Here is a 27,073-nt window from a genome sequence, read left to right on the forward strand (position 1 = left end):
TCAAAATGTTTTCTCAAATTAAAAATATACAATTGATTTTGCCCAAGTGGGAGAATGTTAGAATATTTTCCAATATTATGTGGGCTGCAATCAATTGTGAGTTTTGGTTTTAATAAAAACGGGTTGATGTTGTTGTGATCCATTTGATGATGCTTAAGCCCGATAATTGTGATCAGTAATAATGGGCTTGAACACTAATTCTGATTTGTGTAGAAACAAAGTGTAGGCCCAACTCTAGAGTCCATGATGGGTGGTACTAGGGTTGTGATCTTATATAAGATTGGCTAGGTCCCCTTTGCCGTCACGTACAAAAACACAGTAAGCTCATTTGTTGTCTTCCCCATCAAAGACCTCAAAGACTGGAGCATGTGATCAGGCAGAGGAAGACCTTGTCTAATGTATCGGTGATTCCGATATCGGCTATTTCGGTAACCATGATTGTTAATTCAAGTAAGTGTGTTCTAATTTCATATAATATGTCGATCTCTAAATTATTAATTATTACACTTCGTTCTTCACTTCCTAGATTTGGGGTCTTAAAAAGATTCAACCTTTATGTTTTCTTCCTTTGTTTGTGTTTCTTCACTTATGAGACGACACTGTTGTTTCTGAGATCTGGGTTTTGAAGATTTTCAATTGAGGTTAGGCTATTTGAGATATGAGATCTGGTGAGAAAGTGTTTTGTAGTTTGTCTATAATTTGGAGGGATAAGTTCTGCTAGCTTATATTTTCTGAAGTTTTAATGTAGTGACACTCACTAGGTGGATGTAAAACTTGGAATTGATAAACTAAATAAAATTGTTGTTGCAGTTGCAGGTGAGGGCTGGAGGCCTTATTGTAATTGATAATGTCCTTTGGCACGAAATCTCAAGACTGTTCACTTTGGATGCCGTTTGATTTTGTGCTTCCAAGGTTTTGCCAAAGCTTCATACTTCTTTGATTTCCTTGTTCCACAAAGCTAAAGAGGTATATGTTTGTTTCCTACTTCTTATATTGGTTTAAGAGTTTGAGATTGTTGTTTTATTTTCTTTTTTCTGTCTTTGTTGACCACTTGCTATGTTTTTTTATAATGAAAGAAAGATTTCATGACATGAATTGATACAAACGTGAGACAAATAGATGAAGACAAGTTGCTATTTCATTCATTAAGTGATACGATCATGAGTTCCCTAAACATGTGGAAGGAAACTTATAAAAAAATGCACAAAAAATATTTGGATGAAGATGCTTGAGCCCAACTTGAAGTTCATTTCACATGATAAGAAGCATCTTTGGGCTGATTTATGGTCTAATAATATTGGACTAAATAGAAAACAATTAAGTCCAATTTTCTTAATTTTTATTGTAATTTTCGTTTTTGGTATTAGGAGGGTTTTTAGATGATCTTTAGTTGCTCCCTAGGCTCTCTAGATGCTTCCTAGTGGTGCACTAAGTCATTATGTGGGAATTTATAAGCATGTTAGTGGGAATTTTCTAAGTCCTATGGTGAATGTATGGTAGTGGACAATAAATCCTACTAGGTAAGGATATGCTATAAATAGGACTATCATGTACTACTCCGTCCCAAAATATAAGCAAAAGGAGGTCAACAAAAGTGAATGTACCTGGACTAAATTTTAAACCAAATACATCAACTTTCATTGACCAATTTTTGTTTATATTTTGGGACGGAGGGAGTACTTTTCAAACAACTTGGAATATAATCTAATTTGAGAGTTTCTCTTGTGAGAACTTTTTCTTTGTTCTTGTGATAAGAACATTGTTCTTGAGATAATAACTTTATAGTGTTGGTTCTACCGGCAGATCGCAGTTAGGGTCGCACTTTCTTTGATAACTTTGGTTATCAAGGAAAAGTGGAACCAAAGTTATCAAGGAAAAGTGGAACTTGACCCTAACCGCGACCTGCCGGTAGAACCAAAGTTATCAAAGAAAGTGCGACCCTAACCGCGACCTGCCGGTAGAACCAACACTATAAAGTTCTTATCTCAAGAACAATGTTCTTATCACAAGAACAAAGAAAAAGTTCTCACAAGAGAAACTCTCAAATTAGATTATATTCCAAGTTGTTTGAAAAGTACATGATAGTCCTATTTATAACATATCCTTACATAGTAGGATTTATTGTCCAGTACCATACATTCACCATAGGACTTTGAAAATTCCCACTAACATGCTTATAAATTCCCACTAGCCACTATAATGACTTAGTGCACCACTAGGAAGCATCTAGAGAGCTTAGGGAGCAACTAAAGGTCATATAAAAACCCTCTTAATACCAAAAACGAAAATTACAATAAAAATTAAGAAAATTGGACTTAATTGTTTTCTATTTAGTCCAATATTATTAGACCATAAATCAGCCCAAAGATGCTTCTTATCATGTAAAATGGACTTCAAGTTGGGCTCAAGCATCTTCATCCAAATATTTTTTGTGCATTTTTTTTTTTAAGTTTCCTTCCACATGTTTAGGGAACTCATGATCGTATCATTCTCTCCCTCTTCAAGAGGATTTGTCCTCAAATCCAAACCTGCATAAATAACTAAAGGATTAGTAACAAAAATTCTCTCTTTTGGATATTCCCTTTCTTTTTGCAAGTTGAATTTTTTCCTTCAATCTTCTCAAAGTTGTCATCCTTTTCAACCTTCTCGTTTATTTTCCTCTCATAAATTTCCTTCACTTAACATTCATTTTTCTTTTCTTCTTTTCTCTCAATATTTTCTTTCTCCTCCACTTCTATAACATCATTATATTCTCTATCACAATTTTCTATGTTCTCTACTTCCTTTTCTTTACTTCTCTAAAAATTGGAATTTCTATTTTCTTCAATAACTTCTCCTTGAGATAAAGACTCTAGAGTACAAGAAGTAAAATAAACATTATTAAGAGGAATGATGACATTTTCGTTAGCCACAAAAATGCTATCAATTTCTTTTTCAATAATCTCTTCTTTTTCTTTCTCACTCTTAGGAATGGTGACATTTTCGATAGCCACAAAAATGTTCTCAATTTCTTTTTCAATAATCTCTTCTCCCTTCACTTCACTTTCAAGTTTCTCCTTGCTCTCTTGTTTTCTTTTCTCTCTACCAATCTCTTTATTTTGGAAGTTACCCCAAAATACATCAAAATTTGCAATATGTTTTTTCGTTTGTCCCTCACTTTTCATTCTTCTATCTTCTATCTCCTTTTCTCCGTCTCTTTTTTTTATAATTTTTTCTATAATTCCTCTCTATGCGATCAAACTTTTCATGAAGCTTTTGAAATTCTTGAAATAATAACTTCTCCAAATGTTTCATGGAGACATGCTTTTCTTCCTCCATATTTTTTTTTTCAACTCTTTTTTTTTTAACAAGATAAAAAAAATGATATAGATCAAACCTGATTTCAAGAGCCGAAGCTCTGATACCAACTGATAAGCGACTGTTTAGGATCGTCTTGAAAACAGGTAAAAGAGGAAATTGACCCTAACCGCGACCTGCCGGTAGAACCAAAGTTATCAAGGAAAAGAGGAACTTGACCCTAACCGCGACCTGCCGGTAGAACCAAAGTTATCAAAGAAAGTGCGACTCTAACCACGACCTGCCGGTAGAACCAACACTATAAAGTTCTTATCTCAAGAACAATGTTCTTATCACAAGAACAAAGAAAAAGTTCTCACAAGAGAAACTCTCAAATTAGATTATATTCCAAGTCGTTTTTGAAAAGTACATGAGAGCCTTATTTATAGCCTATCCTTACATAGTAGGATTTATTGTCCACTACCATACATTCATCATAGGACTTAGAAAATTCCCACTAACATGCTTATAAATTCCCACTAGCCAATATAATGACTTAGTGCACCACTAGAAAGCATTTAGAGAGCCTAGGGAGCAACTAAAAGGTCATCTAAAAACCCTCCTAATACCAAAAACGAAAATTACAATAAAAATAAAGAAAATTGGACTTAATTTTTTTCTATTTAGTCCAATATTATTAGACCATAAATCAGCCCAAAGATGCTTCTTATCATGTGAAATGGACTTCAAGTTGGGCTCAAGCATCTTCATCCAAATATTTTTTGTGCATTTTTTTTTAAGTTTCCTTCCACATGTTTAGAGAACTCATGATCGTATCATTAAGTCTTATAGAATCAAGGTCTAACTAAATTCTAGCAGTTATATTCCCTTCATACGCACGCACACGCGCGACTATGCCTTTACACCTTCTAGTGACGACATTTCTCAATCTTCATTTCTTCTCATGTGGAGTTCATGGTTCTTATGATCATAACACATATACACTTCCCCTATGATGATGCCTCTGCTACTGTAATATAATTTAACTTACCATTAATTAGTTCTAGTTCATATAGTATGGTTTATCTTTGTTTTTATTGTACAGGTAATTTGACATGCTTTGATATATGAATTAAGAAGTGGCCAACGCCAAAGTAAGACGTTCAACCTTTTGGTCATCATTTTCTACTTCGTTCAATTCTTGGGTTTCAATTTTGCTGTTATATTTTCTTTGTATTGTGGTTTTCTCAATTTGGGAGAATCTTGTGTATATGAGTGTGCATTTAGTGATGGATATTGGTTTGTTAAAAATGCTATTGTGGTGCATAATTGTATGCCTATGTGTAAGTCGTTTGAGTTCTTTTTAGTGTAGGTTCAAGTGTGTGTACAAGTGTACTAGAATTGTTAAACTAGTAATAATGGATTTAAAGGACGAATGAGCGGAACACATGCTAGAGTTATTCGCATCATGTGGCAAAGAAGCGAGAACTTAAAAACTTAATTAGTTGAGTCTAAAATTAATCCTTTACCTTTTGTAAAAAAAAATATAATTAATTTTTTATTTGAGTAAAACTTCCATGATCATGTGATCATATAGACACATTCATATGATTTTTTTAATTATTTATAAAATAATTAAAAAAATAAACTGAAAAAGTAAAATTTTATGAGTGCAACTAAAAGAATTATATTTAATCATGTGACCATATAATAATAATCCTTTTTAACTTGTCCAAAAGGTCGAAGTTGTGGGGATACTTTTGTGGATTCACCCGGGTGTGGGGCTAATATGGTCCTAAACAAATATCTAGTCTTGCCATTTCAATTTTAAAAGATTTTATTTTTTTTCAAAATACTTAGTTATATTTGATAAAATTGATTTATGAAATTGATGTGTATTATTCTTATATTATTATATCAATATATAAAGGACCATTACTACCATTATCTCTTTACTAATAATAAATAATAATGAAGAGTGAAAAATATCTATTTTATCCCCTAAAAAAGAGGGTGTGATTCAATTTAGTATCTAAAAAATAAAGATTTTAATTTGTGAGAAAAATAAATTTGAACAATTTAATGTTTATATATATAAACCAAGATGTTTATATATTTTTAAGAATTTAAATTTGACTATGTAAAATAATTTTACATAATCATCCAATAATAATCAATTAATTTGACATGTCATATAAAAGAAGTGAGGTTAAGTGGTAATGTGGCGAAAAACGTAATTATTATTGATGATTGACCCTATAAATTTATTTTATACTGTCCATACATTTTTTTTTGTTTTTTTTTTTAAGAGATGGGAACTAACCCATGATATATATGTTGTCTTATAAAAATATGTATAAACTAATTTAAACTGTAAAATAAAACATGATTCTAATAATTTGTAAAAAGAAATGTGCACGACAAAATATATGTATAGAATACATCAACTTTGAATAGTAACTTCTTTACAAACAATTCACTGATCTCATAAACTTTAATTAATTTTGTTAGTTCAATGTTATTGGTATTGTAGTATATTTAATATATTCGAGAAAAGTCTGATTTATCTACTTGTGCAACATTTTTAATTAGAGATTATAGATGGTCTTTCTTGGGAGCTTTTCCTAACAAAATTATGTATCCAACTTTTGTTTGATGGATTGATAGCCGCTAGTATATGTAATGAACACATCATATTGGATAGGCCCAAATAGGAGTTAGTCAACTTAAGCCCAAATAATGAGACTATGTGAGGACATGAGTTACTATTAATAGGGTAGTAGGGGTATTTTGTGAGTTATGTGATTGGTGAAGTTGTTATTCTTCTCTCTCAAACTCTCTTTTCACATCTCAAATTCCTTTTGTATTGCAACTATTTGATCTAAGTTCAATAAGAATGATTCCTATCTTAGCTTTATTTCCTATTCAATTTTAGTATCATTTCATTGGTGCTTTCATTCTCACCATGACAGAGTACGTGAAGAACATCGCCGAAAAGGATCCATGGGATCGATGGGAGAAAATGCACGCTCGCAACAACGTTGCTTTCGACGGAATCATCTCCAAATTGGAGATTCTACTTCAACACTACAACTGTTCGCCGAGCTCTTCCCATGGTGCATTGAACTCACCCAAACACATCCCTACATCAGAACCATCGAATATCAATTTGTTGATGTATGATGAATTTCGTTCATCTGCAAAACAGATCGAGGTTCCTTCTGTTCGTGAGTCGAAATTAGTGGAAGAAGAGATAATAGCTTCGGAATTGACGAACGATTCTTTCCCGACTACTGATGGAATTGGTTCGATCATGGAACCAATCGATGCTTTCGATTCATCGACAGTTGCGCTGCCAGTGTCGAAGGATTTCCTTCCCTCCACGAAACCGATTGAAGAAAAATCCATAGTTGATGAATCTATTGCTTTGAGAAATTTAACAGCGGAGGAAGTGATGCCGATGAGTGAAATTCTCGACAAGCCCCTTGTTCGTATGCCTCTTCTCAACGAAATCACACATGCTTTCCCCAAAGCTATCACTCGTTTTGTCGACACACCAACTCAAGGTTTATCACTGAAACTTATAACTCCAGTTGCGTTGGATTTTGTGAGTCAAGCTGGAATGAGGAATTCTACATTTAGGATGAGTTGGAATCCATTTTTAGATGAGAGAAAGATGATTCCCATGTCAGTTTATGACAACTTAGATGTTAACATCACAGGAATTCAACATGATTCTAGGTTTGTTCCCCCTGATAAGTTATACAATTTTGGTGTTGTTGAGATTTTAGGGACCTATGGCATCATAATCACCAACTGTTCGACAAAATGTATGTTCATGATGCTCCAATTCATGGTGGATTTATGTTGTTTTGATGGAAGATGTGTAACTCATAGCATCACTACTAAGGGTCCTTGTTGCGAGTTTGTCACACTTGTCGCAAACACGCTATCATTTGCAATGTCACGGACAAAGCTACTAGGGGGTGGTTTGTTCTTAATGGGATGTACAATGGCTTCGCCGTGGGAAGAATTTGCGAGGCAGTTCTGTTCTCATATTCACCTTATGACAACATCATCACTTCGATTCAAAGAGGAGGTCATTATGAATCTTGTTTCATTGCGATGGTTTTACTGCCCCCATGTTCTGCCCACATCGCTTGAACAAGTTATGCTTCAGCTGGACTTCCGCCCGCCTGCTAAACCACCAGATCCCTACAATCGCATAGAGTACGATGAATTCATGGTTCTACACAATCAATTGTTGATGTTGGTATTCACTATTGAAGCATGGCTGCAAGTTACAGAGGTCATGTGCAATAAGTTACAACAAGTCTTGTCCCCAAAACAATTGGGCTGCACCCAACCCAATAATGTTAGGTCAATGTCCTCTGCAACATATACAACGGTTCATATTGTACAAGTTATATCTATTGCAGTCACTGGTACTTTTATTACAATTCCATTTTTATTAAAGTTCACTAGTGATATGAATTGGAGGTATAAGGAAGGATTACTTAACCCATTACTGACATATGATGTTGGTTCATATTTGTTTGTTCAAAATCTTTTTACACATGTATTTTCATGGTGTGGCTTTGTGACAATGGTATACAAGCATGATGAGAAGTGGTTGTTGATTGAGATTGAAAGGAATAATTTCTCTACCGAATTAGTCACTTTAATTTTGACAAATTCAGCATGCTCCAAATTGAAGGAACTGGATGGCAGTAAATACATTTATAGGTATATCACAGTAGGTTTAGTGGCACCTTATTTCCTAGTGAAAAATACCTCAATTGATATGGCTGCAACTTGTGGAGGAATAAATACTATAGAAGGTGTTTTTCACAATGGGCTAGGAATGCCAATCAAACCATCTGTCACTTTTGGAAGAAGCACTTGGACAGCTCCAAATCTTGTTTGTCATGCTATGTTCAACTCTATTGCTATTGATAACATTGAGTGTGAGAAGGCAAACTTGTTCAACAATGGTTTACCATCAAAATCAGTTCTCATATTCACGGATCTTGAGGACAAGATCATTTTTAGAGGGGATGGTAATGATATGATGCATGCTGTCTTGTTTCAATGTTTGTTGACAAAGAGGCTTGACAATGAAATAAATATTGATGGCATCAAAGTTGAAGTGGAACAACAAGGTAAGGCTAAGCACAAGAAAATCATAAGTAAGTTGTGGTTCTGTTGCATCAAGGGTGATGACAAACTCTTGGAATATATTCCAAATGAGAACTTCGATGATAAGTTAAATAGTAAGAAAAGTTTGCTAGAGTGGCCTACTAGCTATATAATTGTTATTGATTTTTGCTGAGTGGCCTGCTTATTTACATCAAAATTGTATTATTGTTCAAAAGCACATGTGGTCTAACAAAGTGTTTAGTGAAGTTGCCAAAATTGTTACTTTTGTAAGCAAAGTGGTAGTATTCATGTATGTTACTATGGGACCTTATGGCTATATTGCACTAGTGAGGAGGAAGAAAAGGAAAAAGAGGGATTCCGGTGGACATTTGGAGATGAGTACAACAGTTTGGTCCTCCAAGTTCAAGCAATGGGATCCGGGTAAAATTTGTGCTAAGTGCAATTTCTACAACCTTGAGGACAAGGTTGGTTTTAAAGGGAAAGGTATTGTAATGAACCCACCATATTGGGTAGGCCCAAATAGGAGTTAGTCAACTTAAGCCCAAATAATGAGACTATGTGGGGACATGAGTTACTATTAATAGGGTAGTAGGGGTATTTTGTGAGTTATGTGATTGGTGAAGTTGTTATTCTTCTCTCCCAAACTCTCTTTTCACATCTCAAATTCTTTTTGTATTGCAACTATTTGATCTAAGTTCAATAAGAATGATTCCTATCTTAGCTTTATTTCCTATTCAATTTTAGTATCATTTCAGTATATGAATAGAAATTCCCATGATATGGCTGATATAATATTTGGGTTGAATGTGTTTCTATGTTTGTCTTTCAAGCTTTCTTGATTTAATTCACAAGTTGTACCTTGGAAGCTACATATCAGTTGGTCTAATTGTCTTTGCTTACATATAAGCTTTCATTTGAAAGTCTCTCATACATACATAGAGGACGTTGTTTGTGCTTATAATCTTGCTAATAATCGTGATTTATATTGTGATAGTTTTAGAATTTATTTGTCATTATTAGTTTGTATGCACTCTTCACTCTTTATTCCTTCGTGAAATTTATCCCATTGGGACACAACCTGAAATATAAGTACTCCAAAAGTCATGGCACTCATATCTCTTATATATATACCTATAAATGTTAAATTGAACTACTCTTGGAATACCAACATAAATGGATTCAAATAATCTGAGAGTTTAGGAAAATCTTCATCTTCTTATATATTGTAAACATAAAGTTACAGGACCTATGAACCACTAACATCGTTGTAGTATTAGTATATATATAAACTTGATTTTCTAGAACAAATATATAATTGTTGTATTCTTTAATCATACTCTTGAATGGATGCATGTTTAAACAGTAATTTAGTTACTGTACATAAATTTTAAGAGGTTTATGCAAAAGAATTTCAATAAGTCCACAATAATATATAAGAATTTTTAATCATGAATAGTGTAAGCAATACCAATTGGGTATTTTCAGGTGTTTTGGAGGGGAGGAGTTACTTTTCACTTTTAAACTACGGACACTAAAATATTTTTAAAAATTAATTGTGATTAAATTATTATATGATAATTGATCATATGTCGTAAATTTGAATTTTTTTTTAAACCTTCAAAACTCTCCAAAACAAATCTCTTCCAAAGTTGCTTAAAAAAAAAAAAAAAAAAAAAAAACTCTCCAAAGTCAAATGATTCTATATGCAATTTTATGATCTGGCTCCAGAAACAATACCATACAATAAAGAAAGAAAATTTACAATACCATAAATAGTGCAGAATGTAAAATATTTAGTTGGTCTCACTCATGTCACAATTAGCATTCTAGAACACCAAACACGCATATACCATATCACAAGGTTAAAATAAAAAGTATACCTCATTAGATTCTAAACCACAAAGAATACATAGATAGATCCATCCATCCAAAACAAATAACCTACAAAATAATAATTTAGTAACAATATATTTATTCACATCCTAATATGTTACCATCAATTCTTGTTAGATTTAAGACCAAAAAAATAAGCAACAATAGATTATAACAACTCTTGCAAAATATAAAAATAGAAACGTTTACATCCTTGTGTCAGTTGTACCAGCGCGAGTAATATATCTGAAAAGTAGGAAATCAAAGAATAAGAAAAAGAATAAAGAAAATGAAAAGAAAAAGAAAACCATAGAGAGCATGGAGAGATGAAAACAAATAGTGAATTCCTATGAGGAGCGGTGGTGAAAGATATACAAATAAATTCAATGATTCAATTTGATTCTTAGGGTTTGTTTGGATCAACATAGAGGGAGGGGAGGGGAGGTATTTTAATGAAGGGGAAGGGGGGGGGGGGGGGGGTGAGGGGAGGGGAGGTGAGAGATTTTAATTATATATATGTTTGGTTCAAGAGGAGGAGGGGAGGAATTTTAAAATTAATTTATGTTTTTATCCTTATAATTTTTATGTAGTCCGACAGTTTTATAGCTACTCGGTGCAAATTAACCTACATATCCACAATATTTTCTCAATTTTTATGATTGATCTAACCCAAAAATAATATTTATAAGTTTAAATCATCTATAAATATATTTAAAAGAATTTTTTGATAATTACAGTATTAACAAAAAAACCTTATACTAATACTAATATTGTACAAAACAAAAAGTAATATTTATTTATAAGTATAAAGATCTTTTACTAATACTAATATTGTACAAAAAAAAATCTTGTATTATAAGTTATAACGTAACAAACTTGATGATATTTTAAAAAATATAATAGTGCATATAAATACTAACTAATATGATACGGGTACAAAGTAAGTAACAACGTTGATTTTCTTTCTTAAAAAAAACCCGTTGATTTTCTTAAAAAAAAATAACAACGTTGATTCACAAAAATATACGAACTTTACAAATTAACAATGTAATACTAAAAAAATTAGCACAACAGTTTATGAATATAAAAAAGACATGCGTAACAAACAAAAAAAAAAGAATTAAAATGGATAATTTTGACATTTTAAAATAATTATGAGGACAATTATGTCAAAATAATTAAAGTTGTAATGATATCTTTCTCCCCCCCCTTCCCCCAATTTGGGGGGAAGCAAAAATTGGGATTTGGAGGGATTTTGCTCACCTCCCTCTCACCTCCCTCTCACCTCTCCTCCCCTCCTAAAAATTGAACCAAACACAATTAATTAAAAATATCCCCTTCTCTCCCCTCCCCTCCAAAACCCCCGAACCAAACAGACCTTTATGTTGAAAAAGTACAATTAATACTATTAAAACATATTAATATAGAAATGAAAAAAGTATTTGCATTAAAAATATGCTAAAAACGTATTTTTGATACTCGGGGATTCTTTTTTATGACATATTCGACACTTGTATGTCATAAAATATCTATATCTATCTATATATAGATATAGATAGATATATCTATCTAGGCTTAACTATACATTTGGTCCCTTACGTTTATTTTAGGTTTCAGTTTGGTCCCTTACGTTTAAAAAGTATCAATTTGGTCCCTTACGTTTATTTTAGGTTTCAAGTTAGTCCTTTCCGTCAATTTTGTCACATGTGGCAGTCAATTTGCATATGTGGACTGACACGTGGCACTTGGACACACTGACACGTGTACTGTTCAAACGGTGTTAGTGACAAAACTAACGGAAAGGACTAACTTAAAACCTAAAATAAACGTAAGGGACCAAATTGATACTTTTTAAACGTAAGAGACCAAATTGAAACCTAAAATAAACGTAAGAGACCAAATGTGTAGTTAAGCCATCTATCTATCTATATATCTATGTTTGAGAGTTTCTCTCTCATGCTCAATTTCTTAGGTGGCGTCCTCTCATTTCTTTTACCGGTCAAAATCTCACGTGACAATCTCTCAATTCATTTTGTTGATGTGTCATTCTTCTATGTTTTTTCCTTTAGTCATTAGTGCTCAATTATAAATATAGAAATTGCTCAATCAGGTTTTATGAACAAATGTCTATATATTAATATTTTGATACAATTGAAATTTTACATATGGAAACTTTTGATTATTGACCAACTCATTTTTGGAATATATATTGATTAAATTAAATCAATGCTGAAATGTATGAAAATTTCAAAAATTAAGGACCAAAAATCTACTATAGTTTCCTATATATACGGGTCAACATGTAAGAGTGAGAGTCATTGAGTGTCTCAGCGCCCCTTCTCTATTTTCTCTTCTCACCTTCACTACTCTTCTTTTTTTTTGACAGAATCACTACTTTTTTTTCTATCTATTGCTATTGTTGGTTTTTTTTTTTAAATAAAAAATCTATTGCTATCGTTGGTTATTTCTTATTTATTTGTTCAATATAATTTTTGTTGCTCTCAAGTGGAATGAAATCTAAATTTTATTTGTTTTTCTTTGCAGGTATTTTGTTTACTTGTGTTAGGCTACAATAAGAGGATTCAACATAAAAAAGAGAAATCATTTTCTTCTCTAAAGTCAATAATATTTTGTAAACTTCTTTTTAAAAAGCCAAAATATTATTCATCTATCTTTGTAACTTTTATTTACTATTTGATATTTGTTACGATGATACACAAAAATGTAAGAAATTATTATTATATGTAAATTTATGGGGCATTTGTTTTTTTTTATAACGACAAATAATAGATGCTCTCAAATTCCAACAATGAGAGGAAATTGTTATGGATCCATAACAATATATTGTTGACAAATATATTGATTCATCTATTTGGAAGGTGAAACTTATCGTATTTTTATTTTTTTGCATGTCGGAGTTATTTTTCGAAGATTTTGAACCACCGAAAATGATGGTGGATTAAACCGCCCTAAGTTAAAGTCGCTTGTTCATAAATTTACACTTGCTTTGGTAGGAAATTTTATTAATTTATGAGACTATCAATTGTTTTTATTAATATTTCAATCATAATTAAATGAGACATTAAATAGCACAAAATGAATGATGTAATTTTTCAGTTAATCCAAGATATTTTTCTAAGATCCTCACTTTCCCCCCAAAAAAATTTAATCAAAATAGATTCAATAGAAGAGATAGTACATAAAGGAGCTTTGAAAAAGGAAAGAGCATAGACAGACAAAGAGGTCAACACGGATTTAAGCAGAACTAGACGACCACCAAAAGAAAGGAAACGACTCCTCCATCCCGATAAACGATGCTTTAAACGATCCAAAACCGGTTCCCAAAAACATAAACGCCTCGGATCACCCCCAATAGAAAGACTCAAATAAAGAAAAGGGATTTTTCCCACGTTACAACAAAGAGCTGACGCTGCCTCACCTAACCAAGAATCGGGGATGTTAACCCCAACCAGCATACTTTTGTGAAAATTAACCTGCAAACCTGACATAGACTCCAACAACACAAGGACAGTCCGCATAGCACGAACATTCGCCCATCTTTTAGTCCCCATCAACAACGTATGATCGGCAAACTGAAGATGCAACACCTGCGTCACAGCTAGCTCACCAACACTATACCCCGTGAACAGGTTGCGCTCCACCATGGCCTCCATCAACACATGTAAACCCTCCGCAGCCAACAAGAAAAGAAAAGGGGATAACGAATCCTCCTGTCTTAAACCCCTCTCCAGAGGGAACTCATCAGTCAGACTACCATTGACCAAGACAGAAGTTGTAGCCGTACACACACATTCTTTAATCCACTTCCCCCAAAGGGTTGAGAAACCCATTCTCCCCATAACAGTATCCAAGTAACCCCAGTCAACCTCGTTCTTAGCCTTACGCGCCTCATCCACGACCTCGTTTGCAATAAGGATGTCATCGAGGATCTGCCAACCCTTTACGAACGCCGTTTGTGATGCAGAAATCACACTGCCAATCACAAGACGTAACCGATTTGCTAACATCTTTGCCAAAATTTTATAAAGGCTACCCACAAGCGATATAGGCCGAAAGTCATTCGACCTTTGAGGACTATCAACTTTGGGGATCAAAGCAATAAAAGTGGCATTTAAACCCTTAGTCAATCTACCATTTCGTTGAAACTCCGAGATAAAGCGCATAATGTCACCTTGCATCTCAGCCCAAAAATCCTTAATGAAGCCAAAATTAATCCCATCAAGGCCCGGGCTTTTGTAACTGTCGTAGTCCCACACAGCTGCCTTTACCTCGTCCAAAGAAAAAGGCTAGATCAAGTTGCTCACCTCTGCCACCTGTAGCCGTTTAAAACAAAGATTGTCTACCTCAGGTCGTTCCACATTAACAGCCTTGAAGTGAGACGCAAAATGAGAAACGATCGCGTGCCTAATAGGGACCACACCCTCCACAACAGTATTGTCCACATATAAGGACGAAATAGCATTACCCCTCTGTCTGCTCGCAATGACTGAGTGGAAATACTTGGTGTTAGCATCCCCTTCCTTGAGCCACCGCGAGCGAGACTGCTGCTAACAAATACTAGCATTCAACCGGGAAAGAGAATGAATATCTGATGAAACCCCATGAAACTCCGCTAACTCAGAATTAGATAAAACCTCTTTTCCCCCCTTTTCATCAAGCGCTGCAAACTTGTCCTTCAGAGACTCAATCCGACTAGGCAGATTCTGGGTGCGAGCCGAATGCCAATCTTTCAAAACCGTCTTTATCCATTTAAGTTTCTCTTTAAGCGCATAACCGCCCAACCATCAAACTGAAAGGAATTCCACTTTTCGCGCACAAACCGATTGTACTCAGGGACATCTTTCCAGCACTTCAGCATCCTCGAAGGACGGGGTCCCCAGTCCTCCTCATCTACTGCCAGAACCAAGGGGCAATGATCAGATAACCCTATCATCCGAGCTACCTGTGTACAGTTAGGCCAAGTCAAGCACCACTCATCAGAAAGCAAGAATCTATCCAAACGGTTCATAGAACGCCCGTCCCCTTTAAACTAAGTGAACTTTCGGCCACACAGCGGTAGGTCGATCAAGGTATTATCATCGATAAAGCGATTAAAAGGAATATGGTCCGAGGAACGGTACCCGTCTCGGACCGAACAACGTTCATCTATGCTCCTGATAGCATTAAAATCCCCGCAAACACACACCCTTGAACTCCCCAACGCCTGGATTTTCACCGAAAGCGAGTCCCACAAAACCTGCTTCGCCCCGGGATCGCAAGGCGCATAAACATTTGCTAAATAAAACTCCTCGCCATACCTAATAAAACGTCCATGGCACCACAAAACATTCTCATAACTCTCAGACGTCCACATCTCCACCTCAGAAGAGTCCCATAAGGTTAACAAACCCCCTGATGCGCCCACCGAGGGACGGTAGGAGAACACGTGAGGAGAGTTCCCCCACAGAGACGAACAAGTAAAATCATCACAAGCTTGCAGCTTAGTTTCCTGTAGACACAACATAAGGGGGTGCTGATACCCCACCAACTTACGCACCTCCTGCCTCTTCGCTAGAGCCCCCCAAACCCCTAATATTCTAAGAAACAATCTTCATCGAACACGTACACCTCCTAGTGTCTGCCCCGACGTCGTCTTTTATGCTTTACCCTTCCGAGCGAGCACACTAAACATACTCCCAACATCACCTTTGAGTTGCACTCCTATAACATCCCTGACATCGTCCACAACCACCTACTCACCTCCCTGCATAACCACCCAATGCCGCAAGTCATTAGTGGCAGAAGCCGTCGAGGACGATACGGTAGAAGGAACTTGCTGACTCACACCACACGCCCGAGTTACCCCTTCCCCGACTCTACGACGTCGCTCATTCTTTTTCAAGACTTTTAACACCTCAACGAGGTCCGTACTAGGCATTCTAGCTACTTTTTTAAGGCTAGATAGCGAATGCCGAAAAACACCTCCTCCTTTTCTCCTTTTGGGATCCTCTTGACCACTCTTCTTATGATCTCCGCCATTGCGCTTTCCTTTGCGAGATCACTTCCTAGAAGAGGAAATCACCCTGACATCTCCTTGGTTGAGATCGTGCATCCATTCCAAACTCCATGGCCCCGATAACATAGAACGATTCGCACCTGGTGGATAGGATTTTGCACGTTTATCACGATTTTTAGTCGGAGATGACCCAACATGCTCTCAGTCACTGGCAAGGCACCCACTATCGTCAGCTGGCGAGCAAATCGAAATGCTACCCTGTTCTCCCGTCGAAAGAGGAGAATCCTCTTTCCCGGGGACGCGCCCAGCAATGCTCTGCACCTAGAACAGATGGATGCATATCAGCCCCTTTAGCATCTTCTCTCTCGCCCGCCACGCCACCTCGGGTATTTTAGAGTTGAAAATTCTAAAGAGACCCGATCTCATCGTCTTCCTCCATACCTTTCGCGAAATTCTCAACCATAGTGTCAATATGGTGTCGAACTTCCGGATCGCCCTGGCCCTCTTCATGATCAGATTAAGACGTCTCCGAGTTACCATCGTCCTCGATAAGACATGTGTCCTCCCCAAGGGTATAACCCCATTCCTCCACAATTTTAACCTCAATCTGAGTTCCATCCACCAAAACAGTCTCGACTTTGTTGACTATTTCCAAGTCAGGTGTTGCTATCAAAACTCGGGCAAAGTCAACTCGATCCTTATCCACAGAACAGTTATCCAAACGTAAGAACCTGCCGCAATCATCAACGCATAGCTTAAAGAAATTCGCATTCCAGGCTTGCAACTGGATTACATACAAACGAACTCAAGCACCTCGTCTATAGGGTTGCACAAGGTTATCCCAATGCATCTAACTCGAGAAAATTAGTTGAAACAACTCTTTAGCATTGTTGACAACTTCCATAGCGTCACCACCTAACTTGCTTCAGACAAAAACCTTGCCAGCCCCCATAGGAATGAGGACCACATCATTAAAACATGCGTCCATTATGCGACTCTGCACAACTAGGACTGCCTCACCGTTAATTATTGTCGCCACTATTCCATTTTGCGCCCGTGACACGTTGTCAGGCTCAGTCCTGTAGCTCCGCATAAGAACTTGACGATCCTTTTCCTCAATCGCTGCTTTCGTTAAAGCCGAAATACTAGGGATATGGCCTCCCTCATGCACCTGGTCATTATGACGCGTCACTTTTTCCTTACGCGCACCTAAAGAAACATCGATATCACCCACCCTTACAGCTCCCGGGTCTCCAGAACCTCCCTTAACGGGGCCAGCATCCCTACCGACTCCTTTCTTGGCCTGCGGTCCCATAGATTTAATGCGGATATCATTTCCATTTAAATTCACTGTTCTCGGGTCAGTATCGAAGCACTCTTTCATAGCTGGCTTAACATTACCCTTCGTCAATCCAAGCCTCTCCGTCTCCATTCTCTGACTCGCCGTCACATCATTACGGTCAAAACTGGCTACTCTAGCGCGAACACAGTAATGACCAAAATATACATTATTCAGAGCACGTAAAAGCTTAGTAATGTCCCTCACGTTAGAGAATTTGACCAAGCCAAAAGGTTGGCCACATTTATTTCTCTTTTTGGGAACAAAAACATCCTCCAGCATACCACATACTTCGAAACCCTTTCGAAGATAGAAGTTTGATAATTGATACAGAAAATTAGTAAAATAGAAGGAAACATACCTTTTAAACTCAGACCCCAGCTTGGCAGTATCTCTATTTACGTGATTCTCCTCTCCACTGCCTATGCCAAAGCCTTCGTCCTTCTCTTTACTATTCTGGTTCCAATTATCAAACTGTCTATGGCTATGCTCAAAGGTTTGCTGCTGCCTTCGATTAAAATTCCTATGCCGACGTCGATAATCCTTGCTCTGCTGCCGTCAGTTGGGACTGTCATGTCGTCGTCGCGAAGCCTTGCTCTGCCGCTGTCTTCCATCCGATCTCAGGTCGTGGTTTGTAAAAACAGAGTTCGATCGTCGCCGATGATGGCTTCTTGATCGTTGACGGTTGCATTGTTGATCCATGCTGTATCGTGGCTGGTTCCTTGCTAAATGGTCGTGATCGTGTGCGTATTTGTTGGTCCATGGTTGATCGTCGTTCAAGGAAAGGAAACCAGGATTAGAATACGATCGTTGTCTTCTCTGATATCGCGAGTTCTGCTCTGTCCTGTCATGACATCTATTTGCCTTTCGGAGCGCTTTCGGACGTCGATAACTCACCTCAGTCGAATCTCCTCTATCCACTGACTCTGCCCCCCGTTTATGCTTTACTTCCGGTGATGGCGATGACCGAAATGGCCGCCCTAGATGAGCCTTAGGGGTGGCGCTCCTCTCTCTGCCTCTCATGCGTTTTGCTATTCGTTAAAATTATTCTCTCCACTATCCCTTTAAAATTTCTAAATTTATATTATTTTACATTTTTCATATATAGATATAATAAATATGAAATAAATTTCACAAGTAATTTGAAAAACAAAAATATCAAAATGAACATCTATAGAATACGGGGAGCTATATTTCTATCCATATACCAATATTGGGACCACTTTTTCTTAAAATTTGTACGGAACCTTTATTTATACTCATGTATGGGGTTTATTTTTTTGTAATTTTTACGGAGTTAGATTTCTACAGATGTTTTAATACGAGATTTATTAATACGGGGCGAATGACCTCTTTTTTTTTTCTTTTTTTTTTTTTTCTATGGGAACCTATATTTCTACACGTATTAATGCTAGATACCTATTTTTTTTATAATTTTTACTGGGACTTATATTTACACTCATATTAATAATAGTGCATTTTTTTTATAGTTACATTTGTTTTTAGTGTAAACTCTGATACACTTACTTATTTACTTTAAAAAGTTGAAACTTTAGTTATTATATATTACTTAACAAAAAATTCATTAACTAAAAATAAGAATAGAAAAACTAAAATTAAATTTAGAAAAACTAATATCTCAACTAATTGACTTTAACCTTAATCATATATAATAACAATCTAATTTTTTTATATGATGATCAACGAGATTCTTGCAGAGACTGATGAAGATGACTACGAGAGATAAATAACATGTGGATTGGGAACAAATGAGTGGATAAAATATTCAAGTTTAATTCTACAATCAGAAAATTGTACTAATTTTGAGTTATAATTCTTTATTTGCAGGTCTATATACGGAAGAACAACATTGTTTGTTATTCAAATTAGGATTAAGTATTATCAATTGATGTTAGAGTTTTAAGTATTTATTTATATTTTTTATATTTTATTGTCATTTTTTTTAGTCATATGTTTACTTATTAAAAAAGAATTGTTGTTCATATTATTTTTTATTGGATTTAAATCATGCTTATAAATGTTTTTTTACTATTATTTATAAATAAATGTTATACTCTATTTTTTAACTCATTATTTTTTTATTTGTCTATTTTTTCATGTGATATTTAACAAATACACTGATAAAATAATAGAAACTCCTCGAATGACTATACTATAGAATGAATTGGAAAAATGTGGAATTGAGAAATTGATATGTTTAAAAAAAATTATTCTTAAACTTCATACTTATCAAGTAGAGAAAAATGTGTCATTGTCTGAAATATAAAAGGAATGAAGTAATTGACTTCATATATTATTTTTCTATTTCATTTTATTATTCTATTAATTATGGTTTACCTTAACGTGGTTTTTCTAATAAAAAAAAATACATAGTGATTTGTACCAAACAAAATATTAAAATACGGGGGTATTGTTGATTAAAAAAAACCTACATGGAGGTATTAAGCAAAAAATAACTTACACAGGGTGAGACATACATTTGTAGATTTTATTATATAAAAAATACGATATCAATTGAAAGCAGGGAAAGTAACAATGATTTTATATATAAAAAAAAAAGAATTAAAAGCAATAATATCATATCATGTATTACTTTATTTTTATTCTCCATACATCATTGTAAAATAAACAAATAAAAAATAAAAACAAATAGATACATTTTTTAAAATTTGCACATTAACAAATGAGATATGCTTAAAAAAATTATATAATTTTTTTTTGTGTCAAGCAAATGACAAACAATTCTACTATTCATTACTTTTAAATAAATAATTTTAAAATTAAAATCGCCCCATTTTGCATCTCAAATGTGAAATTTTTTCACACGGGGACATCAGATAAAATACTCCTGAAGAAAACAAATGTCTAAAGAAGAGAGATGACGATTAAGAACAAATATATTAACCGTTAGATTAGTTTTTTCATAATGACATTTTTTTTATGAAAATAAAAGAACAAATATATGAACATATGAGTTGGGAACGGGGAGTGGAGTATCACTCTCCATTATGCCATTTCTCCTTAAAATCTCAAAAATTTGGATCTTTTATCATATTTAAATAAACTATTACATTAAATATAAAATTAATTTTACAAATAATTAAAAAAATCACAATATTAAAATTTTAATAATCCATATTTTTCATGTGTGAAAAAAAATGATCTATATTTTTCATAGAACATTAACCCGAGCGTAGCACGGGTAAGTTATACTAGTTCATTTATTTTTGTAACTTTCTTTTTTCCTTTAGCTACAGTTTTCTGTATAGGTACAACCTAGAAAGCAGTTTAAAAAAATAATACTCTGCCCACAATTTTACTGTTACTAAAAGTAACCATTAATTTTATAATTTTTTTATAAGCAAAAATATATTATAAGGGAGTACAATGGGTACTCAAACCCTTACAAAGAGTATTAAACTAAGTGCTTAAAATACAAGACATAAGATTTAAACACCAAAAAGGAAAAAGAGTACAAGTCTTATGCCCATAAAATTAATTAAATTAATTTTATAATTTAATTTTAATACTATTATACATTCAAATGAATACATTATTGAAATTATTAATATTAAAATATTTAATTGATTAAAAAATAACAAATGATTTTCATGCATATTTAATAATACAAAATATGAACAACAATTAATCAAACAAAACTTACGTCATTTTAATGATATATAACATCCATAACTAGTACAAATTTAGAAAATAGACCATCAAATTAACATGAAACCCAACTGAAAACTTAAACAAATTGAAAATGACAAAAGTGATAATAATCATGGTCATTGCTGAAGAAATACTATCTATAGCTTGGCATAAATAGCTTACCACAATGCAAATAGTGATAGATATGAACGAAAACCAAACCATGACATCCTTTGCGGACACAACCCAAATCAATGCATCCTGAGAGCCTCCTAGCTCTCCACAGCCTCAGCCACTCTGTGATTTATGCACTTGTCATCTACATTGCTCAATGCCTGAGAAAGAGCCGACAAGAATGAAGAAACAACAACATCGATCAACAAACAATCACATCAACCAGACTTTTTCACTAAATCACCAAAATGGAGACAGATCCACACAAATGAAAGTAAGACAACAGGCATGATCATTGCAAAATGGATCAACAGGATCCCATTACTTCAGTCAAACTTACGAACGAAACAAATAGACAAAAGGTCTTTAGATATACAAGCTACTACTACCAAAGGATACATATTAATTAGTGTTATACATATGCACACAAGCAATATATGAAGGCAAAGGATACATGTGCAGACAGGAAATATATTAAGGCAAAGTATAACAAAAGCTGGTAAATAAATTAGAGAAGTGCACAAGACTAATTGAACCCAAAAACTAGTAATTGCAACTGCACTCAAATTTTACTCCAAAATCTTCAAAATTTGGAACAAAGCTAATGCTGTTGGTCTTACCATGTTACTAAATATTTGCGGCACATTTCTTCAAGATCAACTTACGAACCCTCTGTATTATCTTTCTGCATCACAAGCAAGAGCAACAATGTAAAACAGAAGGAAAATCAAGCCAAATTTGTCATTATATTTTTGCATTAACTGTAAAAAATTTAAACAACTTCTTGTATAAGATGAACTTAGCCTCATTACTGCATCTAATTTTTAAGAAACTCTCCTACTTGAATTTAAATTCTGAATCCAATCATTTGCATGAATTTCCAAATAATAAGACTATTTTACAATATTCACATAGATTGTCATTCCACAAATTGACACAGATACATGACATGGACAGGGAGAGAGGGAGAGGAATACACTTCATTGATGTGAATGAAAAAAAAAATTGAATAGACTTCACATAATGAATTATAAAAGGCTTGACATACCTCAGTTGCAAGAAGATAGTTCAACAATTCAGTTTGTGACGATACTGTTAAATTCAAGGCATAAATAAGTATGACATCTATATCAATAACAAATTATCAAAAGATGAAAAACATAAAACACACACCTTTTATAGGGTTCCCATTCAAAAAAGAACCTACATTACATTAGCTCCAATCACCAACACTGTAAAACCATAGTATCATAGTGACTTAAATTTAGGGGTGTGCATGGTTTGGAAACCACACCACACCACACCTAATTTTTGGTTTTGGTTTAGATCCAAAACCATTTCATGACAAACCGGTTATTTTATAAAACCAATTTGGATATGGTTCATAACCAGTTTGAAACCAATTCATAACCGGTTTGTAATAAAAATCGGATTATTCACTTGAACCAATTTTAAACCGGTTTTTTTTACTCAAACCAATTTTAAACCGGTTTTTTTATTCAAACCAATTTTAAAACTTTTTTTTTACTCAAATTAATTTTAAAACTGATTTTTTTAAAAAAAAAGTTTATACTTCTTCATAGGCGTTGTCATGAATTAGTGTGTGGGTCGCATATATATTACTTTCTCTCCCATTTGTTTAGTTGTTTCTCACACAAGGCATAACAATACCAGAATTAAGCACTAATTTTCAATTATGCAGCTCACAAGACAATAGCTAAGTACACTACTGACTACACCAGTTCAATTATGCAGAAGGACTTAGGCAGCATTATTACAATGAAACTCACTGGACAATATCTATGCAAACTAATCTGTCATAATAATTATAACTGCCTAATTCAACTCATCATACTCATTCAACTCCATCATTATAGCCTAAAAATTACTAATATTGGGACATAATTACCTTCAATCGTCATCGAGCCTCGTAGAAGCCGAAGAACTACCAAGATTTGATAAAAAATCTGCAAAACACAAAAAGGAATTCATTATTACTATGCCTCATGTGCAACTTGTCAATATAGGATGCCTCTGAGATGTATATTTGCTCCTGACATATACATCTACAAGATCATGGCTAACTTCGCAAGCTAAGAATTAACTCAGACAACACCACCACGCAGCAAGAAGTGAAGAAAAATTACAAACTAGAGAAAACTAATTGACAAACTAAAATGAAGAAACAGTCAAACAAAGTAACTAAACCAAAGTTAAAAAACCAAACAAAGCAACCCAAATGCTTCTGGCTAAGCTGGAGAGAACACCATCCAACGCAAACTTGAGGCGCAAGAGGATGAAGCCAAAATAAAAAACCCCACCAGCAAGATTGATCAATTACTTCTAGCCAACCAAGCACGAGGGCTAGTCAACACCCGCACCAGCTACAAGAAAACAGCTAAAACAAAGAATCAAAGATAGATTTACTATAGTAAGTAAAAAGAAGATATCTTTTAATCTTACCTTGCTCAAGTTGCTGTAGAGTGTTAAGATCATCATATGAAACCAAAGATGATGTCTCAATGCCATGATCTTTTTTTTTAACCCAATCTTGTGTGCAAATCAATGCATCAAGCACTCTCCCTCCGGTACTAAAGGCAGATTCAGAGGCAACCGTAGAGACTGGTATAGCCAACACTTCTCTTGCAATTCTTGCAAGGACTGGATATCGAGTACAATTATCCTTCCACCAAATTAGGACATCTAAATCCCCTTCTTCCTCTAATATTTCATCCAAGCTAATGAATATAATGAATATATTATTCAATAAGCTAATAATCTAATGAATATATTATTCAACAGATTCAAGGAATGAGAACCTTTAGACATAAATGCACACAATGCCAGAACACAAACTGATTGTATATTGAGCACGAAAATAGTAATGATCAGAAACAGTAATTGTAGCAGCAGAAGAATGCATCATCTATGGTTATTTACCATCAAATTCATATACCTTTTCTATTTTGCTGCATCTCAGAACAATAGCAATACACAAGAACTACTTAATTATAGAACTACTCAACAGATTCAACAAGTTATTCAACAGAAATCAACATTAGATTATTAGATTCACTCACCGATTAAGCTGATTTTGCGATTTAAGCTGATTGGATTGTCGTCGATGGTGAGTGGTTGTGCGACGGAGGACGAGATGGATTCGCCGGTGGGAGTGGGTTTGACGGAGGAGGATTCGCCGGTGGGAGTGGGTTTGACGGAGGAGGAGAGTGGGTTTGACGGAGGAGGAGGATTTGCGATGATTGATGAAACTGTGATTTTGTGATTTGGTTTCTGACTGTGTTATTTGGTTTCTCGCTTTTGAAATTAATTTTGAGAAGAATAAACCGGTTCTAAACCAACTAAGTGAAATGGTAAACCGGTTTACCATTTTTATGTTTTATGGTCTGGGTTGGTTTTTTTATAAAATGGGCTCGGCTTTTAAAAAATGGAAATGGTTTGGTTAGTAATTTGGGTATGGTTAACCTTATTATTTGCACACCCCTAGACTTAATGTGTATGGAAGTCCACTTTCTAGCAATACTCCTTTAGCCTTCTTTTTTTCCAAATCAGGACTCCCCAAAATAGAGCCATACATTCACATTGAAAACCACAAAAATATTCTGCATAGCCAATGAAAACCACATTAACAAAAACCACAACACAAGCCTACAAATCAAATTGACCAAGCAGATAGCCTCAACTATATGGATGTAAATAAAAACAGAGGAATGTTAGAAAATGGTAGGAAATTCCTACATTACATTCCTTCAAAAGTATTTACTCTTAATTTAGTCATTATTAATATATCATATAAATCATCTCCACAAATTGTCCCTCATGTGCACACTTGATTTTCCTTCTTTTAGGTTTCATTACTACTTTCCAAACTGAATATTGCTCGTTAAGACATGGCTAATAATTATTTCCATCTTCAAAAAGCAAATGCAACATCAATTTCTGATATATGAGAGACAACAGAAGTTTAAGATCACCAAAAGATTGTAGTACTGCACCTTAACACAAACAGCTAGGCAATTATTGCCTTAACACAAACAACTAGGCACTTATTGCATCATCCTTTACTCTAACTTTTTTTCTGATCTAAGCAAGGTCATAAATAGTATTGATATAGGCATCATACACATACCTTAATACAAGCATTAGTATTGAACACCTAGAATCAAAGTTTACGCTGAATGTAAGTAAAATGAATAATACCAAGCTTACTTTCTACTTTGATTTTCAAATAATAAGACTATCGTACAATATTCACATTGGAGAATGAATCAAGCTCACCCTAAATTATCAAAAAAGGAGAACAGTGATTCTATACTATCCAATTTGAAGATAACACAAATGATGTATGCATACCTATGCACATTTTCACTTTCATGTCCGCAATTTCTCTAGGAGTACCATCAACTATTCGCATAATCGCATCCACAAGTCAAGTTGAGCATCGAATTGAAGCGGTAAAACCTCAAAAATTGTTAAAAAGCGGTAAGACTATTCACATTTAATCATCTTACTTCATAACTCAACGTTTCTATAATTGCAGTAAGAAATCGCACCTAATCACCTAAATGAAATAAAAAAATATATAGAAACACCTAAGCAAACTTGATTTCAATTCTCACAGTGGAGATTTTATTACATTCTCTGTTTCTCTGTTTAGGTTTTTCAGTATCATTACCATCTTCCGTATCATTATAAAAAATAGTTTTTAGTTTTTCCACAAAATAATTCAAAGAAAACGAAATGTCAAACCTTGAGATTGTGTTTTGTCAACATTCTCAGCTACTGGTGTAACTTCAGATTGTGTTCTGTCGACAAGCTTTCCAGAATCGTCTCTATAGGCAAAATTGAAAGCACTAAGAGTCCTGTTCATGACATTGAAGTGTCACAGTCAAAAATTGAATGTTTAAAGCACTAAATTCAACGACTACTGAACCTGTTAATGCTTTAAGGACTATTGTTCAAGTAATAACATGCAAATAATCAATGCTGAACTATGAACCCTAATTTACAAATAAGACCTATGTTTCCAACATTCACCTTCAATTATTCAAAAATGCACCAATTTTAACCTAAGAATGGGGAAATTCATAAATTAATTCACAATATTACTCCAAATTGAACCTGGATCTAACAATCTTCTCCTTCAGATCCGCAAATTCAAAATATTTCTTCTTCTCCTCCTTGTGCACGCAAATTCGAACTATTCTTGAGAGCTAAATTTGTGTTCTTCTACAACTGCAACAAGAACACAATGCTCGGATATGGAACACGAAAATAGAGATGAAGAAGATGGAAAATCGATTGAAGAATTAGTGATTTTGATAGGGTTCATCGTGTTGGAACTTAATTAAAGCAAGAACATACACACATAATTGAGAGAGAATTAAGAGAGAAAGAAGTTATTGTCATTGATCTCACTATATCACAATGTCACTTTACACCACTATTTATAATGTGTTGCTTACAGGTTAAGTTACTAACAAACTAGTAACTACCCCTAACTAACTCCCTAAGATCAAGTAACTAACATAACAGAAAAACTAACA

General features: G+C 34.4%; 1 protein-coding gene and 2 long non-coding RNA genes across 11 annotated transcripts; 1 reads left to right on the plus strand and 2 right to left on the minus strand.

Annotated features, from left to right (window-relative positions):
- The first annotated feature begins 506 nt into the window (after positions 1 to 506).
- On the plus strand, positions 507 to 4,777 carry LOC123883675. The gene is made up of 3 exons (XR_006800370.1): positions 507 to 641; positions 811 to 966; positions 4,382 to 4,777. It is a non-coding gene; the product is annotated as an uncharacterized LOC123883675 (long non-coding RNA).
- Positions 4,778 to 10,298: 5,521 nt separating this feature from the next.
- Positions 10,299 to 25,009, minus strand: LOC123883677. 9 transcript variants are annotated; one of them, XR_006800373.1, is made up of 7 exons: positions 24,590 to 25,009; positions 23,973 to 24,247; positions 22,683 to 23,476; positions 22,558 to 22,601; positions 22,130 to 22,194; positions 21,519 to 21,670; positions 10,299 to 10,554 (listed from the first exon to the last, which is right to left on the minus strand). XR_006800373.1 is itself a non-coding variant. In XM_045932580.1 (4 exons), the coding sequence occupies exons 1-4, from the start codon at positions 24,895 to 24,897 to the stop codon at positions 23,421 to 23,423; spliced, it is 606 nt and encodes a 201-aa protein (XP_045788536.1). In that variant the 5' UTR covers positions 24,898 to 25,009; the 3' UTR covers positions 23,178 to 23,420. The 9 variants fall into 9 exon arrangements, 5 of the variants coding, with proteins under 5 accessions (XP_045788536.1, XP_045788537.1, XP_045788535.1 ...); XR_006800374.1 differs by lacking the exon at positions 10,299 to 10,554 and having other exon boundaries at positions 21,340 to 21,670; positions 23,973 to 24,230; XR_006800372.1 differs by lacking the exons at positions 10,299 to 10,554; positions 23,973 to 24,247 and having other exon boundaries at positions 21,340 to 21,670.
- Positions 25,010 to 25,023: 14 nt separating this feature from the next.
- LOC123883678 lies at positions 25,024 to 26,927 on the minus strand. The gene is made up of 3 exons (XR_006800376.1): positions 26,649 to 26,927; positions 26,277 to 26,389; positions 25,024 to 25,129 (listed from the first exon to the last, which is right to left on the minus strand). It is a non-coding gene; the product is annotated as an uncharacterized LOC123883678 (long non-coding RNA).
- Between the last annotated feature and the right edge of the window lie 146 nt (positions 26,928 to 27,073).

This window comes from Trifolium pratense, linkage group LG5 (genome assembly GCF_020283565.1).
Source record: "Trifolium pratense cultivar HEN17-A07 linkage group LG5, ARS_RC_1.1, whole genome shotgun sequence".
NCBI lineage: Eukaryota > Viridiplantae > Streptophyta > Magnoliopsida > Fabales > Fabaceae > Trifolium > Trifolium pratense.

Excerpts from the sequence above, each read along its gene's own strand:
- LOC123883677 (XM_045932578.1), bottom strand. The coding sequence starts at position 24,897 with ATGGTAAACCGGTTTACCATTTCACTTAGTTGGTTTAGAACCGGTTTA. Across the intron at positions 24,248-24,589 it reads TCGCAAAATCAGCTTAATCG|CTTGGATGAAATATTAGAGG; the intron begins GTGAGTGAATCT and ends TATATTCATTAG.